General features: G+C 42.9%; 1 protein-coding gene across 1 annotated transcript; it reads left to right on the plus strand.

The window, feature by feature from the left end:
- The first annotated feature begins 18,111 nt into the window (after positions 1–18,111).
- On the plus strand, positions 18,112–21,036 carry shhb (sonic hedgehog signaling molecule b). Its single transcript, XM_071361854.1, has 3 exons — positions 18,112–18,643; positions 19,422–19,683; positions 20,058–21,036. The coding sequence occupies exons 1-3, from the start codon at positions 18,335–18,337 to the stop codon at positions 20,732–20,734; spliced, it is 1,248 nt and encodes a 415-aa protein (XP_071217955.1). The 5' UTR covers positions 18,112–18,334; the 3' UTR covers positions 20,735–21,036.
- The last annotated feature ends 800 nt before the right edge of the window (positions 21,037–21,836 follow it).

Genomic DNA, 21,836 nt, shown 5'->3' on the forward strand with positions numbered 1-21,836 from the left:
ATGCATCTAAGAAGTAGAAAATAAACAACACATAATATCAGTTTACAAAAATGATGTTTCACAATTGGGTTATCAAATGAATCAAACTAATGAAGTGAGTTACCTTCTGTACTTGTACAAATGATGAGCCTGTGAAAGCTGTTGCCGACAGGTGAAGTTTGCTGGCCGGATAGTTGCCAACATGTGGCTAACTGCTCCATTCATAGGAATGCTCACAGTGAGGGCATGTCCGCGTGATGGTCATGAGGGCCCCCTTGATGGTCTTCTATATGCTGCATGTTCTGCTTCAAACTGGACATCTCTCGACCCCAAAATATTGTGGGGGCTGTTTTGTTAGACTTCAGTGCGGCTTTTAATGTTATCGATCATAGTCTGCTGCTGGAAAAACTTATGTGTTATGGCTTTACACCGCCTGCTATATTGTGGATAAAGTTACCTGTCTTTTTTTTTTATTTAACCTTTATTTAACTAGGCAAGTCAGTCTAACAGAACAAAAAGGGTGTTCTTTAATGGAAGCCTCTCCAACATAATCCAGGTAGAATCAGGAATGTCTAGGATGTCAGCTGTCTAGGCCACTACTAACAACATGCCACTGGCTTTGAGTAAAGCCAGTATGTCTATGTATGTGGATGACTCAACACTATACACATCAGCTATTACAGCGACTGAAATGACTGCAACACTTAACAAAGAGCTGCAGTTAGTTTCAGAGTGGGTGGCAAGGAATAAGTTAGTCCAAAATATTTCAAAACTAAAAGCATTGTATTTGGGACAAATCATTCACTAAACCCTAAACCTCAACTAAGATGGGGAGAAGTCTGTCCATAATAAAGCGCTGCTCTACCTTCTTAACAGCACTATCAACAAGGCAGGTCCTACAGGCCCTAGTTTTGTTGCACCTGGACTACTATTCAGTCGTGTGGTCAGGTGCCACAAAACAGGACTTGGGAAAATGGCAATTGGCTCAGAACAGGGCAGCACGGCTGGCCCTTGGATGTACACAGAGAAGAGAGCTAACATTAATAATATGCATGTCATTCTCTCCTGGCTCAAAGTGGAGAAGAGATTGACTTCATCACTACTTGTATTTATATCAAAAACTGTAATATCTTATGTTTCACTGAGTCGTGGCTGAACGACGACGTAGATAAAATACAACTGCCTCCAGTAAGACAAGGGAGGCTGTCTGTGTATATTTGTAAACAACAGCTGGTGCACGAAATCTAATATTAAGGAAGTCTCAAGGTTTTGCTCGCCTGAGGTAGAGTATCTCGTGATAAGCTGTAGACCACACTATTATTTTTCGTAACTGTCTATTAATCACCACAAACCAATGCAGGCACTAAGTCTGCACTCAATGAGCTGTATAAGGCCTTAAGCAAACAGGAAAAAGCTCATCCAGATGTGGCGCTCCTAGCGGCCGGGGACTTCAATGCAGGGAAACTTAAATCTGTATTACCTCATTTCTACCAGCATGTTAAATGCGCAACCAGAGGGAACAATCTCTAGACCACATTTACTCTACACACAGAGACACGTACAAAGCTCTCCCTCACCCTCCATTTGGCAAATCTGACCACAATTCTATACTCCTGATTCCTGCTTACAAGCAAAAACTAAAGCAGGAAGCACCAGTGACTCGATGAATAAAGAAGTGGTCAGATGACACAGATACTAAGCTACAGGACTGTTTTGCTAGCACAGACTGGAATATATTCTGGGATTCTTCTGATGGCAATGAGGAGTACATCACATCAGTCTCTGGCTTCATCAATAAGTGCATCGATGACATCGTCCCCACAGTGAACATATGTACATACCCCAACCAGAAGCCATGGATTACAGGCAACATCCGCACTGAGCTAAAGGGTAGAGCTGCCGCTTTCAAGGAGTGGGACTCTAACCTGGCCGCTTATAAGAAATCTCATTATGCCCTCAGACGAACCATCAAACCATGCAAAGCCTCAGTACAGAACTAAGATTGAATCGTATTACACCATCTCAGATGCTCGTTGGATGTGGCAGGGCTTGCAAACTATTACAGACTACAAAGGGAAGCATAGCCGCAAGCTGCCCAGTGACACGAGCCTACCAGACGAGCTAAATTACTTCTATGCTCGCTTCAAGGCAAGCAACACGGAAGCATGCATGAGAGCATCAGCTGTTTCAGATGACTGTGTAATCACGCTCTCCGTAGCCGATGTGAGTAAGACCTTTAAACAGGTCAACATTCACAAGGTTGCGGGGCCAGACGGATTACCAGGACGTGTACTCCGAGCATGCGCTGACCAACTGGCAAGTGTCTTCACTGACATTTTCAACCTCTCCCTAACTGAGTCTGTATTACCAACATGTTTCAAGCAGACCACCATAGTCCCTGTGCTCAAGAACATGAAGGTAACCTGCCTAAATTACTTCCAACCCGTAGCATGCACGTCTGTGGCCAGGAAGTGCTTTGAAAGGCTGGTCATGGCTCACATCAACACCATTATCCCAGAAACCCTAGACCCACTCCAATTTGCATACCGCCCCAACAGATCCACAGATGATGCAATCTCTATTGCACTCCACACTGTCCTTTCCCACCTGGACAAAAGGAACACCTATGTGAGAATGCTATTCATTGACTACAGCTCAGCGTTCAACGCCATAGTGCCCTCCAAGCTCATCACTAAGCTATGGACCCTCCCTCTGCAACTGGATCCTGGACTTCCTGATGGGCCGCCCCCAGGTGGTATGGGTAGGTAACAACACATCCGCCACGCTGATACTCAACACGGGAGCCCATCAGGGGTGCATGCTCAGTCCTCTCCTGTACTCTCTGTTCACCCATGACAGCACTGCCAGTCACGACTCCAACATCATCATTAAGTTTGTAGATGGCACAACAGTGGTAGGCCTGATCACTGACAACGATGAGACAGCCTATAGGGAGGAGGTCAGACACCTGGCCGTATGGTGCCAGGATAACAACCTCTCCCTCAACGTGATCAAGACAAATGAGATGATTGTGGACTACAGGAAAAGGAGGACCGAGCACGCCCCCATTCTCATCGACGGGGCTGTAGTGGAGCAGGTTGAGAGCTTCAAGTTCCGGCACTACAGAGGGTAGTGCGTACGGCACAGTACATCACTTGGTCAGCTGTCTAGGCCACTACTAACAACATGCCACTGGCTTTGAGTAAAGCCAGTATGTCTATGTATGTGGATGACTCAACACTATACACATCAGCTATTACAGCGACTGAAATGACTGCAACACTTAACAAAGAGCTGCAGTTAGTTTCAGAGTGGGTGGCAAGGAATAAGTTAGTCCAAAATATTTCAAAACTAAAAGCATTGTATTTGGGACAAATCATTCACTAAACCCTAAACCTCAACTAAGATGGGGAGAAGTCTGTCCATAATAAAGCGCTGCTCTACCTTCTTAACAGCACTATCAACAAGGCAGGTCCTACAGGCCCTAGTTTTGTTGCACCTGGACTACTATTCAGTCGTGTGGTCAGGTGCCACAAAACAGGACTTGGGAAAATGGCAATTGGCTCAGAACAGGGCAGCACGGCTGGCCCTTGGATGTACACAGAGAAGAGAGCTAACATTAATAATATGCATGTCATTCTCTCCTGGCTCAAAGTGGAGAAGAGATTGACTTCATCACTACTTGTATTTATATCAAAAACTGTAATATCTTATGTTTCACTGAGTCGTGGCTGAACGACGACGTAGATAAAATACAACTGCCTCCAGTAAGACAAGGGAGGCTGTCTGTGTATATTTGTAAACAACAGCTGGTGCACGAAATCTAATATTAAGGAAGTCTCAAGGTTTTGCTCGCCTGAGGTAGAGTATCTCGTGATAAGCTGTAGACCACACTATTATTTTTCGTAACTGTCTATTAATCACCACAAACCAATGCAGGCACTAAGTCTGCACTCAATGAGCTGTATAAGGCCTTAAGCAAACAGGAAAAAGCTCATCCAGATGTGGCGCTCCTAGCGGCCGGGGACTTCAATGCAGGGAAACTTAAATCTGTATTACCTCATTTCTACCAGCATGTTAAATGCGCAACCAGAGGGAACAATCTCTAGACCACATTTACTCTACACACAGAGACACGTACAAAGCTCTCCCTCACCCTCCATTTGGCAAATCTGACCACAATTCTATACTCCTGATTCCTGCTTACAAGCAAAAACTAAAGCAGGAAGCACCAGTGACTCGATGAATAAAGAAGTGGTCAGATGACACAGATACTAAGCTACAGGACTGTTTTGCTAGCACAGACTGGAATATATTCTGGGATTCTTCTGATGGCAATGAGGAGTACATCACATCAGTCTCTGGCTTCATCAATAAGTGCATCGATGACATCGTCCCCACAGTGAACATATGTACATACCCCAACCAGAAGCCATGGATTACAGGCAACATCCGCACTGAGCTAAAGGGTAGAGCTGCCGCTTTCAAGGAGTGGGACTCTAACCTGGCCGCTTATAAGAAATCTCATTATGCCCTCAGACGAACCATCAAACCATGCAAAGCCTCAGTACAGAACTAAGATTGAATCGTATTACACCATCTCAGATGCTCGTTGGATGTGGCAGGGCTTGCAAACTATTACAGACTACAAAGGGAAGCATAGCCGCAAGCTGCCCAGTGACACGAGCCTACCAGACGAGCTAAATTACTTCTATGCTCGCTTCAAGGCAAGCAACACGGAAGCATGCATGAGAGCATCAGCTGTTTCAGATGACTGTGTAATCACGCTCTCCGTAGCCGATGTGAGTAAGACCTTTAAACAGGTCAACATTCACAAGGTTGCGGGGCCAGACGGATTACCAGGACGTGTACTCCGAGCATGCGCTGACCAACTGGCAAGTGTCTTCACTGACATTTTCAACCTCTCCCTAACTGAGTCTGTATTACCAACATGTTTCAAGCAGACCACCATAGTCCCTGTGCTCAAGAACATGAAGGTAACCTGCCTAAATTACTTCCAACCCGTAGCATGCACGTCTGTGGCCAGGAAGTGCTTTGAAAGGCTGGTCATGGCTCACATCAACACCATTATCCCAGAAACCCTAGACCCACTCCAATTTGCATACCGCCCCAACAGATCCACAGATGATGCAATCTCTATTGCACTCCACACTGTCCTTTCCCACCTGGACAAAAGGAACACCTATGTGAGAATGCTATTCATTGACTACAGCTCAGCGTTCAACGCCATAGTGCCCTCCAAGCTCATCACTAAGCTATGGACCCTCCCTCTGCAACTGGATCCTGGACTTCCTGATGGGCCGCCCCCAGGTGGTATGGGTAGGTAACAACACATCCGCCACGCTGATACTCAACACGGGAGCCCATCAGGGGTGCATGCTCAGTCCTCTCCTGTACTCTCTGTTCACCCATGACAGCACTGCCAGTCACGACTCCAACATCATCATTAAGTTTGTAGATGGCACAACAGTGGTAGGCCTGATCACTGACAACGATGAGACAGCCTATAGGGAGGAGGTCAGACACCTGGCCGTATGGTGCCAGGATAACAACCTCTCCCTCAACGTGATCAAGACAAATGAGATGATTGTGGACTACAGGAAAAGGAGGACCGAGCACGCCCCCATTCTCATCGACGGGGCTGTAGTGGAGCAGGTTGAGAGCTTCAAGTTCCGGCACTACAGAGGGTAGTGCGTACGGCACAGTACATCACTTGGGCCAAGCTTCCTGGCATCCAGGACCTCTATACCAGGCGGTGTCAAGGAAGGCCCTAAAAATTGTCAAAGACTCCAGCCACCCTAGTCATAGACTGTTCTCTCTGCTACCTCACAGCAAACAGTACCGGAGGGCCAAGTCTAGGTCCAAAAGGCTTCTTAACAGCTTCTACCCCCAAGCCATAAGACTCCTGAACAGCTAATCAATTGGCTACCCAGACTATTTGCATTGTCCCCCCCTCCCCCTCACCTCACCCTCTCTTTTATGCTGCTGCTACTCTCTGGCTGTTATCTATGCATAGTCACTTTAACTCTACCTACATGTACATATTACCTCAATTACCTCGACTAACCTGTGCCCCCACACATTGACTCTGTACCGGTACCCCCTATATATAGCCTCGCTACTGTTATTTTACTGCTGCTCTTTAACTATTTGTTACATGGAACTCTATTCCACATCAAGTAACTGACGCAAGTAATACATTAGATTATAAAACAGATAAAAATACACCTTATGGAACTGCGGGGACCTTGAAGCAACACAAACATAAGCATAGACACATGCATACACACACACGATAACATATGCACTATACACACACATACACATGGGTTTTGTATTGTAGATATGAGTTAGTGGTGGAGTAGGGGCCTGAGAGCACACAATGTGTTGTGAAATCTGTGAATGTATTATAATGTTTTTAAAATTGTATAACTGCCTTAATTTTGCTAGACCCAGGAAGAGTAGCTGCTGCCTTAGCTAATGGGGATCCATAATAAATACAAATACAAAACTGCAGCAGGCCATCTTATGAGGTGGTGTTGACTAGGAGGGCCTTTGACAGGGTGAAATTACAGACATCCAAATGGTAAATTCCATTTGGTTCAAAAGAAAGCACAAAGCTTTTCGCTAATGCACTTCACAACCAAAATGACCCGACTAGATGTATCTGCTTGGAACATTTCACATAACATACATTACCTGCCATTGTTGATTAACCTGTCTGTGTCATCAGGGCAGTAACTCGGGTAAAGATCAGAGGTGTCATGATTTTATTATTTTATTTTTATTTTATTTCACCTTTATTTAACCAGGTAGGCCAGTTGAGAACAAGTTCTCATTTACAACTGCAACCTGGCCAAGATAAAGCAAAGCAGTGCGACAAAAACAACAACACAGAGTTACACATGGGATAAACAAACGTACAGTCAATAACACAATAGAAAAATCTATATACATTGTATGCAAATGTAGTAAGATTAGGGAGGTAAGGCAATAAATAGGTCATAGTGGCGAAATAATTACAATTTAGCAATTAAACACTGGAGTGATAGATGTGCAGAAGATGAATGTGCAAGTAGAGATACTGGGGTGCAAAAGAGCAAAAATAAGTGACAATATGGGGATGAGGTAGTTAGGTGGGCTATTTACAGATGGGCTGTGTACAGGTACAGTGATCGGTAAGCTGCTTTGACAGCTGATGCTTAAAGTTATTGAGGGAGATATAAGTCTCCAGCATCAGTGATTTTTGCAATTTGTTCCAGTCATTGGCAGCAGAGAACTGGAAGGATAGGCAGCCAAAGAAGGAGTTGGCTTTGGGGGTGACCAGTAAAATAAATCTGCTGGAGCGCGTGCTACGGGTGGGTGTTGCTATGGTGACCAGTGAGCTAAGATAATGCGGGGCTTTACCTAGCAAAGACTTATAGATGACCTGGAGTCAGTGGGTTTGGCGACGAATATGAAGCGAGGGCCAGCCAACGAAAGCATACAGTTCGCAGTGGTGGGTAGTATATGGGGCTTTGGTGACAAAACGGACAGCACTGTGATAGACTACATCCAATTTGCTGAGTAGAGTGTTGGAGGCTATTTTGTAAATGACATCGCCGAAGTCAAGGATCGGTAGGATAGTCAGTTTTATGAGGGGATGTTCAGCAGCATGAGTAAAAGAGGCTTTGTTGCAAAATAGGAAGCCGATTATAGATTTAATGTTGGATTTGAGATGCTTATTGTGAGTCTGAAAGGAGAGTTTACAGTCTAACCAGACACCTAAGTATTTGTAGTTGACACATATTTTAAGTCAGAACCGTCCAGAGTAGTGATGCTAGTCGGGCGGGTGGGTGCGGGCAGAGGTCGGTTGAAAAGCATGCATTTAGTTTTATTAGCATTTAAGAGCAGTTGGAGGCCACAGAAGGATTGTTGTATGGCATTGAAGCTCGTCTGGAGGTTTGTTAACACAGTGTCCAAAGAAGGGCCAGAGTATACAGAATGGTGTCGTCTGCATAGAGGGGTATCAGAGAACCACCAGCAGCAAGAGCGACATCATTGATGTATACAGAGAAAAGAGTCGGCCCGAGAATTGAACCCTGCGGCACCCCCATAGGGACTGCCAGAGGTCCACACAACAGGCCCTCCGATTTGACACACTGAACTCTATCTGAGAAGTAGTTGGTGAACCAGGCAAGGCAGTCATTTAAGAAACCAAGGCTGTTGAGTCTTCCGTTAAGAATGCGGTGGCTGACAGAGTCGAAAGCCTTGGCCAGGTCGATGAAGATGGGTGCACAGTACTGTCTTTTATCGATGGCGGTTATGATATCGTTCAGGACCTTGAGCGTGGCTGAGGTGCACCCATGACCAGCTCGGAAACCAGACTGCATAGCGGAGAAGGTAAGGTGGAATTTGAAATGGTCGGGGATCTGTTTGTTAACTTGGCTTTCGAAGACTTTAGAAAGGCAGGGGAGGATTGATATAGGTCTATGACCGTGGGAGTTTTCCAATCTTTAGAGATCTCAGACGATACAAAAGAGAGGTTGAACAGGCTAGTAATAGGGGTTGCAACAATTGCGGCAGATAATTTTAGAAAGAGAGGGTCCAGATTGTCTAGCCCACCTGATTTGTAGGGGTCCAGATTTTGCAGCTCTTTCAGAGCTTGGGCAAGTTGCTGTGGGGTGTGCAAAGCTGTTGGCCGGGGTATGGGTATCTTGGCCAGCCGAAGAAAAATGCTTATTGAAATTCTCGATTATCGTGGATTTATCGGTGGTGACAGTGTTTCCTAGCCTCTGTGCAGTGGGCAGCTGGGAGGAGGTGCTCTTATTCTCCATGGACTTTACAGTGTCCCAAAACATTTGGGAATTTGTGCTACAGGATGCAAATTTCTGTTTGAAAAAGCTAGCCTTTGCTTTCATAACTGCCTGTGTATATTGGTTCCTAACTTCCCTGAAAGTTGCATATCGCGGGGGCTATTCGATGCTAATGCAGTACGCCACAGGATGTTTTTGTGCTGGTCAAGGGCAGTCAAGTCTGGAGTGAACCAAGGGCTATATCTGTTCTCAGTTCTATATTTTTTGAATGGGGCATCCTTATTTAAGATGGCGAGGAAAGCACTTTTAAAGAATAACCAGGCATCCTCTACTGACGGAATGAGGTCAATATCCTTCCAGGTTACCCGGACCAGGTCAATTAGAAAGGCCTGCTCGCTGAAGTGTTTTAGGGAGCATTTGACAGTGATGAGGGGTGGTCGTTTGACAGCGGACCCTTTACGGACGCAGGCAATGAGGCAGTGGTCGCTGAGATCCTGGTTGAAGACAGCAGAGGTGTATTTAGAGGGCAGGTTGGTAAGGATGATATCTATGAGGTTGCCCGTGTTTACGGATTTGGGGTTGTACCTGGTAGGTTCCTTGATAATTTGTGTGAGATTGAGGGCATCTAGCTTAGATTGTAGGCCGGCCGGGGTGTTAAGCATATCCCAGTTTAGGTCACCTAACAGTACAAACTCTGAAGATAAATGGGGGGCAATCAATTCGCATATGGAGTCCAGGGCACAACTGGGGGCTGAGGGGGGTCAATAGCAAGCGGCAACAGTGAGAGACTTATTTCTGGAAAGGTGGATTTTTAGAAGTAGAAGCTCAAACTTTTTGGGCACAGACCTGGATAGCATGACAGAACTCTGCAGACTATCTCTGCAGTAGATTGCGACCCCTCCCCCTTTGGCAGTTCTATCTTGGCGGAAAATGTTGTAGGATGGAAATTTCAGAATTGTTGGTGGCCTTCCTAAGCCAGGATTCAGACACGGCTAGGACATCAGGGTTGGCGGAGTGTGCTAAAGCAGTGAATAAAACTAACTTAGGGAGGAGGCTTCTGATGTTAACATGTATGAAACCAAAGCTTTTACGGTTACAGAAGTCAACAAATGATAGCGCCTGGGGAATAGGTGTGGTACTGGGGTCTACAGGGCCTGGGTTAACCTCTACATCACCAGAGAAACAGAGGAGGAGTTGGATAACGGTACGGCTAAAGACTATAAGAACTGGTCGTCTAATGGGTTGGGAACAGAGAAAAAAAGGAGCAGATTTCTGGGATTGGTAGAATAGATTCAGGGCATAATGTACAGACAAGGGTATGGTAGGATTTGAGTACAGTGGAGGTAAACCTAGGCATTGAGTGACAATGAGAGAGGTTTCGTCTCTGGTGGGACCAGTTAAGCCAGGTGAGGTCTCCGCATGTGTCGGTGGTGGGACAAAAGAGCTATCTAAGGCAAGGTGAAATAAAACAATAAGGACTTGCCGAGACAGCAGCAGACAAGGCATATTGACATTAGAGAGAGTCATAGGTCACAGGTGTTGATCGGGAGAGCTAAGACAACAACGGGTAAATGGCGATGAATGGGCAGAGCGTGTCAGTTAGGTACATACAGGACCTGAATTCGAGGCTGGGAACGACAGATAAACAAAATGAGGTGCCGTGTTATTGAAACAGTCCGGGGGGCATCAGCTGTGTAGCCGAGTGATCATAGGGTCCAAAGAACAGCAATAGGTGAGTCAGGGAGCCGTTCAGTAGTCAGTATTACGCTAGGCAAGTGGGAGACACGGCGCCTAGAAAGGTAGCAGGCCGGGGCAAGAAGATGGGTCTTCGGTGACATCGCAACGGAGAAGCCCGTTGAGACCACATCGTGCAACAACGTTGGCAGACCAGTCGTGATGGATCGACGGTTCTCCGTATCGACAACAAAGGGTCCAGGCCAATTGGCAAAAGAGGTATTGTAGCCCTAGAATTAGCTGGCATATGGGCCTAGCTCGGGGTTAGCATAAAAGGCTAACTGGTGCCAGTCTCCCTCGACTCCTATGATGGTATGTCCTTTCATAGGAGTCGAGGGAGAATGGCATAAACAGAGGAGGTTTCACAACTGTACTTGTGTCGCATGACACACTTTTATTTATAGCAAGTGAACAGTGAACAAAATTATTTTTGGAGGTCGCTAAACCATTGCAATCACATTTCTGGACATGTTATGTTGCCCACCTTTGCTCCTTCTGGTAGTTCCCGGCATCCCTTCATGATCAGGGGATCAGTCTGGCACCCAACTGTGCACTTGGTCGAACAGAAAAACAGGGTCAACGATTGTCATCGTCCCTCAATTATTAACATAGCTCGAGAAATAAGGTAATCTCATTTGGAAGTTAATTCTAGGCTTTACAGATGTAGACTGACTGGCTCCAGATTGGATTATATTCAGGCCGATGACACCGTTACACTATGCAACCAGCTGTGGCGTGTTTCTCTATGGCCCTGGGTTGGTTTGTACGGAAGTCCAGACGGACATATGAATAAATAAATAAATTCCCTTGTTATGTTGAGATCACAACTTATTTATCTCATGATTACTGCATAACAAAAGATAATTTTCTTGTGATCACGACATTATAAAAGTTGTTTTATCGAGATCACGAGATAATCAAAAGTACCACACATTTCATTAATTTGTTCAGCTGCACAATAACCACCTCATTAAGGAGCCCTGTGGCTGCGTTGATTGCAATGTACTCCTGGGCATATAAGCCCTGAACGAAGCCCGAGAGGCAACCTTGTCTCCCAGGCTGCCCCCAAGACCACAGCCAATCACATGCAAGGAACAACGCAGCTAACTTGGCTAGTCTTGTGAGCTAGCTAGGTAGCTTGGTAGTCTTGTTAGCTTGCATAACTGAAATGTGTATAGTTATAAGGGACACCATGTTTTGTAGATAATATTTAAATTTACAGTGGGTGAGCTCCATTACTGACAGGCTGATCAGATTCAATTTCAGCCTCAGTTGCTGATAAGTCAGGGTGCTGCCTTGTAGGCTGTTTTATAGGTAAGGCTCCTTGTAGGCAGATTAGCTGTCAAAGTGCTTTATAGGCAGATGCATATCTGATCTAGGGCGTGAGCTTTATTCCTGGCAGGCTGATCAGATCCAATAACAGCCAGATGCTTATAAATCAGGATTCTGCCTTGTACAGTACAGGCTCTGCAAGGAGCCTTACATATGAAACAGCCTACATGGCAGCATCCTAATACTTCAGAAAGTATTCACACCCCTTGACTTTTTCCACATTTTGTTGTGTTACAGCCTGAATTTAAAATTGATTACATTTAGATTTTGTGTCACTGATCTACACACAATACCCTATAATGTCAAAGTGGAATTATGTTTTTAGAAATGTTTACAAATTAATAAAAAATGAAAAGCAATTAGTATTCAGCCCTTTTGTTACGGCAAACCTAAATAAGTTCAGGAGTAAAAATGTGCTGAACAAGTCACATAATAAATTGCATGGACTCACTATGTGTGCAATAATAGTGTTTAACATGATTTTTAAATGACTACCTCATCTCTGTACCCCACACATACAATTATCTGTAAGGTCCCTTAGTCAGCAGTGAATTTCAAGCACAGCTTCAACCACAAAGACCAGGGAGGTTTTCCAATGGTTGGCAAAGAAAGGCATCTTGGTAGAAAAAAGCAGACATTGAATATCCCTTTGAGCATGGTGTAGTTATTAATTACACTTTGGATGGTGTATCAATACACCCAGTCACCACAAAGATACAGGCGCCCTTTTCTTCCTAACTCACTTTGCCCGAAGAGAAAGAAAACCATGCAGGGATTCCACCATTAGGCCAATGGTGATTTTAAAACCATTACAGAGTTTAATGGCTGTGATAGGAGATAACTGAGGATGGATCAACAACATTTTAGTTACTCCACAATACTAACCTAAATTACCGAGTGAAAATACGGAAGCCTGTACAGAACAAAAATATTCCAAAACGTGCATCCTGTTTGCAATAAGCCAATAAAATAAAACTGAAAAAATGTGACAAAGAAATGAACTTTTCGTCCTGAATACAAGGCATTTTGTTTGGGGCAAATCCAACACAACACATCACTGAGTACCACTCTTCATATTTTCAAGCATGGTGGTGGCTGCATCACGTTATGGGTATTCTTGTTATCGGCAAGGACCAGGGAGTTTTTTAGGATAAAAAGGAATAAAGCTAAGCACAGGCAAAATCCTAGATGAAAACTTGGTTCAGTCTGCTTTCCAACAGACACTGGGAGACAAATTCACCTTTCAGCATGACAATTACTTAAAATACATGGTAAAATATAAACGGGAGTGGCTTACCAAGACGACAATGAATGTTCCTAAGTGCCCTAGTTACAGTTTTGACTTATATCGGCTTGAAAATCTATGGCATGACTTGAAAATGGCTGTCTAGCAATGATCAATAACCAACTTGACAGAGCTTGAATATTTTTGTAAGAATAATGGCCAAAAATTGTACAATACCGGTGTGCAAAGCTCTTGGAGACTCGGTGCCAAAGATGATTCTAACATGTATTGACTCGGGGAGTTGAATACTTATCTAATCAAGATATATTAGTGTTTTATTTTCCTTTTTTAAATATTTATATTTTTGTTCCACTTTGACATTACACTTTGTGTCAACAAACAAAGACACTACTTTGTGTCAATTTTGACATTAAAATAAGTGTTTCTGACTCTTATCGATGTCACATAGGCCGTTTTCAAAGGGATTAGTTGTTTTTATAGGCTCTTTGGCATAATTTTCACATATCACCTAGATCAGTAGTTCCCAACCTTTTCGGTTACTGTACCACCAACTGAATTTTGCTCTTCCCGGAGCACCCTTGAAGTACCCCATCATGTGCATTTTACCAGTAGGTCTATTGTCTCATGAGTCTTCTCAAGTACCCCTTATGAATAGGCCAAGTACCCCTAGGTGTCCTAGTACCCCGGTTGGGAACCACTGACCTAGACTAAAGGCCAACTGAACATACACTTTCTATTTGCCTTATCTGTGGTTCAGGTGGAGACATCTCTCAGAGGAAGGCTGAAGTCACAGTTAATCTTCATTATCCTTTGCCTTATTGATTCTGTCTATCCTACCCACCTCACAATGGTCTTTTCCTTCACCTTGCGGAATTGCCTGCCACTTTCCTCCATGGCAAAGAGTGGTTGCTATAGCAATAGACTGTTCGATCTAACCACAGACCCAAGTTCTGATTGATGAAAATAGAACTTCAATGTCTCCTTTCTTAATTGCAGTTGGCTTGGATGAATGGTTCTGAACATTAATTTGCTCGGAAAAGGACAACATGAGGATGAAATGAGAAAGGAACAGCCAGAAAGGGTATCGAAGCATTTGATATGCATCCAGAACAACTAAGAACCATTCCCACTGGGCACACACTGGTTGAGTTAACATTGTTTCCACGTCATTTCAATGAATTTAAGTTGAACCAACGTAGAATAGACGTTGAATCTGTGCCCAGTGGGTTGAGATCTGAGTGAGAAGGATTTCTTTACAAATACTACCGTACAAAGAAATGTTCAAATGACCCACCTGTAAAAGCACAATGCTGTGTCACTCAAAGAGGTTACCATTAATTTGGAACAATTCTTATTATTCTGCTAAGTAATGAGATTGTAAAATAGTGGACAAGAGAAGGATGTTTTTCCACCAAGGGCCACCACAAACATCACATGTGACCCGGGTTACATCCCAAATGGCACCCTATTCCCTTTATAGTGCACTGCTGGGGAATAAGGTGCCATTTTGGACTCACCCCCAGGACAGATGTAGACTGACCTCAGGAAGACCATTCACTCACATGTTTTTCTGCTAATTGAAAAGAACGACTCGGATTTCCTGGTGACACAAATGGTCTCTAAGCCTTTTTTATTGCCTAACAAAAAGACTCTACATGTTTGCAGCAGCTTAACCTTTCTGTCTCCCAGTGGGCAATTTAGCACTTAAGTGAAAATTAGAGATATTAGTCAACTAGATATGGAGAAATTGTTAATTAGATGTTCGAAGCTGGAGATGCTAGTGTCAATCTACCAATGCAGAAGAATGTATTTTGGTTATTGAGCATATTCAAGCACTTGCACTTTCATTTGGATACAGGATTATGGCGAAGGAAGGAAAAAACAACATGGAAACAGCTTAACATTTTTGACCTGTTAATAAGGGTTACAGACACTGTGGAATTCTACACTTAACTAAAAGAAAGGATGAAGTAGTTTCAAAACATGATCGGTTGATTACTGATAAATTGCCAGGATATTTTAAGGATACTTTTGTAATTTCACAGTTTGCTGTGGCTGTCAAACATCATTGTTCTGTTGGTGGTGTTGCATGGTGTACACTCATTCTGTTAAAATGGATGTGTTAATTTTCATCCTGGTCCATGATGGAGACATGTGGCCAGTAGCAATGGAAAGGAGCGCTGCATATTCCGCGTTGATGCTGTTTAAAGGACTGGACGATTATATAAAGATGTAGAATCTTAATTGGATCACCCTGTTGCAGGAGAACTTTCTTGCAATGCAGTAACTTATTTGAGGTTTAAAAAGCATTCTGATGTTGTACTTTTCACATTGATATTTCAGACTTGATTTTCCCTTATGAAAAATGTATCAACCCTACAAAATGTCCATGAATTATTATCCACATCATAATTCACATTTATTTTCAGGATTATTTTCCTGCTGTATCAAACTGGCTCAATTTAAAATCCGACATCTGTATTAGTTCCATTTGGGTTGTAGTCTGTTCCTAAATTGTATTTTCACCCAGTTGGAGCAGCTTTGGAGAACCCACATCTAATTGGATCTTGTATGTCTCTTCTGCCAACAAACCAACTACGATACAGACCAACCTACTGTAGTAGACCTACAGTATGACAATCCCAGTCTTTCATATTTCAATTTTTGGGCCCATGGTTACATTTAAATGCAATCCAGTCTTTAGAGCAATGTACATAAGGGATTATACACTGAGTGTACAAAACATTATGAACACCTGCTCTCTCCATGACATAAACTGACCAGGTGAATCCAGGTGAAAGCTATGATCCCTTATTGATGTCACTTGTTAAATCCACTTCAATCAGTTTAGATTAAGGGGAGGAGATGGGTTAAAGAAGTATTTTAAAGTCTTGAGACATTTGAGACAAAGATTGTGTATGTGTGCCCTTTGGAGGATGAATGGGCAAGACAAAAGATTGAAGTGCCTTTGACCAGGATATGATAGTTTGTGTCAAGAACTGCAACGCTGTAGGGGTTTTCCCCCTCAATAGTTTCCTGTGTGTATCAAGAATGGTCCACCACCCAAAGGACATCCAGCCAATTTGACATGACCATGGGAATCATTGGAGTCAACATGGGCCAGTATCCCTGTGGAATGCTTTCGACACCGTGTAGAGTCCATGCTCCGACAAATTGAGGCTGTCCTCTTTAATCTTTAATCGAGATTGATTTCATCTGTTTTTTTAGTGCCAACAGTGGCGACAAGAATGTAGTATGACTTTCCTCATGCTAAAAGACTTTTATAAGGTAGACTTGAGTTTGAATGACCAAGGAACTGTATGTGTCTGTAGGATGTCATGGTTGCAATGGTCCAACCATTCTATTGATTCCATAGGCAGAATCCAACCTAGAATACTTGAGATCCTTGCACTCAATTCTTACATTTATTTTATTTGACCTTCATCCCATGTGTTTTTATGTACCACCACCAGTATACCAAAGAGTGTCCCCATTTGAAAATATTACGGTTTGAGTATTTTGAGTCCTTCTAAGACTCTTAACATAGTTTGAGGATCAGGATTAGGATCTCAATGTTAATTCTAATCCAAACATTTTAACAATTCATTCCTGAGTTCTGACTCTTAATTGCCTCAAATTATGTCCTTGCCACTTGAATAAAAAACATAAACACTATGTAATTGAGAAATACTGAGATATTACAGTGTGTTATACCGTATATTGTGTGTTTCGGTAATGCAATGCCTTGCTGCTATTGGATTGTTTTTTTTATTAATAGAAGTATGTAGGCCTGCCTGTACTACTCTATGGCCTTAACATGCAGCCAACTGTATTCACCTTGTAGCCATTTTCTGATTTGCACTGCTAAACCACATTTTGTACTACTCATGAACACATTTCTTTATATTGAGTGCAGTTCCTGTGAGGGTCTTGCTCTGTAATGTGACAAGTGGGTGAGTTTTTGCTCACTTTCATGCCATTTTTCTGCAACCAATGCAAACCACGACCAAGCAAATGACAGCAATGGGACAAGGGGCAAAAACTACACTGTTCAACAAATCCACTACTGATGAGAAAATTATGTGGGGCTTATTATTTTACACACTTCAATTTGGGTGCAAGAACACTTCTGAAATGTCAACCACATAGAGATGATCATAGAAATCCCATTCACTTATTCTACTGTCACACTGCAATTAGCAGATATCATTGGTGGAAGGGCAGTTGCTGACCCATAACGTTCAGCTGGCCCTAGACTACAGATGCTTGCCATGTGAAAACTGGTGGTGATAGGCACAGTAGTCCAACAGCAGTGAAGAAAACGTACTTACGAGAGAATAGGAGATAGAAATAAACTCTCCTACATGTTAATCCCCATTGAGGAACATTCGGTCTATGTCCCAAATGCCACCATATTCCCTATATAATGCACTACTTTTGACCAGGACTCTGTGGTCAAAAGTAGTGTACTATATAGGGAATAGGGTGCCATTTGGGACGCATCTTCTTACTGTCTCCCTCACTTCACACCCTCCTTAGCTTAATGTATTGTGACTTGCATACCATCTTGGTGCAACTAACCTGCATAGACATTTCTATCCAGACCATTATACCATTATGTCTACAGTTCATGTGTTTTAGATGGTATGGTCATCAACCTTGGTCCTGCAGAGCTAAAGTGTATGCAGACATTTATTCCAGACCAGCACTAAAACAAATGTTTTCTTTGACTAGCCTGCATGCCACTTCTTATGATTACAAGAAAATACAGACACATATGAAATATACATTTCTCAAAAAGAAAGTAAGTAAACGTTTCAGGAATTACTGTTAATAAGTGGCCTATTGACACTGTCAAACCTTCTATTTGAATAGCATGGAGAAAAACGGTTTGTCAAGTGGAGCCAATCACGTTCTTTATTTGATATACATTGATGAGCTATCATTAATATAGAGCACTAGTATAGAACAGAATGGAGCAAACCCATTCATATGCGTCTGGACTGGTTTTCTGAAGCAGCAGCAGTAACACAGCTCCAATGTGCTCTGAGGGCAGCGACATCAAACTGTCATTACGGCACCTGCTTTGGTAGCGGTCGTTTGATAGCCTCCTAGAGTAGAGAGAGAAAAACGAGGACACTGATACAGGGTAGAGTGTGAGAGACTGCGAGATAAGTGAGAGGATATAGCCAGCCTACACAACAGGGACCTCAATACAATTAATCCAATGGACGTGATGCTTATACTGATAAGAATTGCGCTCGTGGGCTTCATCTGCCTGTTTCTAGCATCCGCTGGGTTGGCCTGTGGTCCAGGCAAGGGATATGGAAAACAAAGACATCCGAAAAAACTGAAGCCTTTGGCTTACAAGCAGTTCATTCCCAACGTGGCGGAGAAGACCCTTGGGGCCAGTGGCAAATACGAAGGGAAGATCACAAGGAACTCTGAAAGATTTAAAGACCTGACACCAAACTACAATCCTGACATTATTTTCAAAGATGAGGAAAACACTAATGCTGACAGACTTATGACACAGGTAGGCTATAGTGAGAAAGCGCATGAAGATGTATATTGTGGGTGAATTATCATTTGGCACGAGAACAATGAATGACGCTCAATTTGAAGTGACAGTTGTTCAATATTTATGATGTACCTTTATGGTTACTATGCATACCTATGTATAATATAGATTTTAAACAATTTCAAACAAACTGTGCACCATATCGGACTCTTTTTGTCTATGGACAGTTCTGCCCTATGTCTCCAGTTGGGCTTACCGGAGCATGAAAATTAAGACACGTCGTTATGGATGCCATGCGCACGACTGCTACCACTTATTAAAGGGGCTGGTTCTAGACAGTTAATGTTAGGCTATGATAAACTTGTATTATGGACTACTCCCCCCCCCCCCCCCCCTCCTCCCATCCCTCTCTATCTCTCTCTTTCACACACACAAGCGCAGAGAGTGAGAGAGAGAGATAGAGAGAGAGAGAGCTAGACTAGGGATAATTAATTAATTTAGATTCGCAGCGTCACTCGATAATCCATAACCATCTATAACATTTCTAAAATGTTTATTCGTTTCTTTTCAAATCGAAAAATGTACATTAATAAAAACATATATTGGAACAGATGCGTCTATATACAATCAATAAAGCTCTGTCTTTAGTTGCATGCTATTTACATATATATATTGTGTGTGTGTGTGTGTGTGTGTGTGTGTGTGTGTGTGTGTGTGTGTGTGTGTGTGTGTAACCCTCCAATTTAACCCTTTGTGTTTCCTGACATCTCAATGATCTATTTATGCTTTTCAGAGATGTAAGGACAAACTGAACTCTTTGGCTATTTCAGTCATGAATCAGTGGCCGGGAGTGAAGCTGCGCGTGACAGAAGGCTGGGACGAGGATGGACACCATTTCGAAGAATCTTTACACTATGAAGGAAGGGCTGTGGATATTACCACCTCTGACAGAGATAAGAGCAAATATGGAATGTTATCCCGGCTCGCGGTGGAGGCAGGATTCGACTGGGTCAATTATGAATCCAAAGCCCATATTCATTGCTCTGTGAAAGCAGGTAAACACAACGAACGAACAATTAATAGTAATAATAATAATATAATATTTTGATGTAAATTTCTAATGTAAAAAAAATAGTATAAATGACTTCCTCAACCGTTCATGCACTGTTTATTACGCACGTTGCTATGTCAAGAAAACTATTTATTTGTTAGGGTTTGTTCGATAGGCCTAGTGCAGTCCCTTGTTATTACACAGTTATAAGACAATACTTGTGACCCATGTTGCAATGTCAACTGTCCTACCCCATTTGTTAGAGCAGTAAGCCCTATATGTGTCCAGGTCATTCAGTTTACATTTAGAAATGTATGGCAATAGTTACTTGGTCCAAAGAATTTATTTATTGACTCTTTATTGTCTGCTCTTCTCCAGAAAATTCAGTTGCTGCAAAGTCGGGTGGCTGCTTCCCTGGATCCGCCTCAGTTCTCCTCGAGGATGGTCGAAGCAAGCTGGTAAAAGAACTGGAGGTGGGCGACAAGGTGTTAGCAGCAGACATAGAAGGAAATATTGTGTCCAGCGATTTCCTCATGTTCTTGGACCAAGATCCAGTGTCAAGACGAGAATTTTATGTTTTTGAAACAGAGAAGCCCAACCGAAAGTTAAGACTGACCCCGGCTCACCTGGTCTTCATCACCAGTAACGTTACGGATGACGATATGACTGCAGTGTTTGCCAGTAATGTAAAACCTGGGCAACAGGTGTTTGTTGTGCACGAGGCTGTAGACCACCTGAAGGCAGTTACTGTGGAAAGGATTTACGTGGAAGAATACGAGGGATCTTATGCCCCAGTAACCTCACAAGGAACCATCATAGTTGACCATGTTTTGGCGAGCTGTTACGCGGTAATCGAGGACCACAAATGGGCGCACTGGGCCTTTGCGCCAGTCCGGTTGGGGCACGCGTTGATGTCCTTCACAGATCTAGTCAAAAAGCGCGAGGAAATACGTCAGAGAGATGGAATACACTGGTACTCAGACATTCTATACCACATAGGGACATTGCTGCTGGACAGAAACTCCTTCCATCCTCTTGGAATGTCCCAAAGCTGAGACTTTAGTCGTTTTTATTTGTCCATTTCAAAGACACAAATGAATGCTCTTAAAGATGGAAATGCTTTTGGGCACTGGAGCCATACATGTATATTCTTATTTATTCTCTTATGTTTTCCTCCTATCATGAACCAGTCGAATTTAGTCGTCTAGGATAGTGTGAACAATCTGTGAAGAATTGATTTCTAAACATTTGAGAAAAAAACTGTTGATGATCGTTATGTGCAAATGTGAACTGACTGTTATATTTTCTTGGATGAACATAGTGTTGCCTCAATAAATTATGTTTTTATACACTGAAACATGTAGCCTGCATGTCAACCTGAACAAATAGCCTACATTCTCACATTTCGTTTTCTAAAATGGACATGGTTCAGCAACAGTGAAATTAGTAATCATATGAAAGAAGTGCCTTTATGGTTGTAAACCCATAAATGCCATAGCCGACTGAAAACGATTAGACTAATTCAGAAAGTGCAACAAACGTTGTAAGTCTTTAATATAATAGCCTACATTAGGCTTATTTTGCCAAATACGTTTCAGATTAAGCATTGTTTAGAATTCAATATCACTATATGCATCTCAACTTCTGTCCACTCAGAATTGGGCACTGTCAGAAATATGTCTGTGCCTGCTTCTTCTCAATCAAACCATGGAGCAACTGGAGCCTCTGGTGGCCATGAACCACCTATATCATCTGATCTGATCAAAGCTACCACTTTGACCCTGCAAGAAAGCACCTGTTCTATATAAGAGTAGGCCTTCAGATATTAGTTAAATTTTACATTTAGTCAATCATATTCTCACTTCCTTTCTTGGTCTTTCATAATGGCTCTCAAATACTGAATTAATAAAGCCGAGAGAATGAATCAGAGAGTACTTAGCCCAACCTTAAGACTATTTTCTTCAATTAAGAGGTCGACTATTTTCTTCAACCCTTGGCCCCTAGTGCAGGCATAGGTTACATTCCCTAAGCAACCATGGTAATTTAGGCTACTCACAATAACACTGCTCCACTTTGACACACTTGGCAGTTGGTCAAACAGATGTCATGTCAAGAACTGAATCACACAACTTAATCAATAACTGCTCAGTCTATTCT

This window comes from Salvelinus alpinus, chromosome 23, assembly GCF_045679555.1.
Source record: "Salvelinus alpinus chromosome 23, SLU_Salpinus.1, whole genome shotgun sequence".
Classification (NCBI taxonomy): Eukaryota; Metazoa; Chordata; class Actinopteri; order Salmoniformes; family Salmonidae; genus Salvelinus; species Salvelinus alpinus.

Excerpts from the sequence above, each read along its gene's own strand:
- shhb (XM_071361854.1), top strand. The coding sequence starts at position 18,335 with ATGGACGTGATGCTTATACTGATAAGAATTGCGCTCGTGGGCTTCATC. Across the intron at positions 18,644-19,421 it reads CTGACAGACTTATGACACAG|AGATGTAAGGACAAACTGAA; the intron begins GTAGGCTATAGT and ends TATGCTTTTCAG. Across the intron at positions 19,684-20,057 it reads TCATTGCTCTGTGAAAGCAG|AAAATTCAGTTGCTGCAAAG; the intron begins GTAAACACAACG and ends GCTCTTCTCCAG.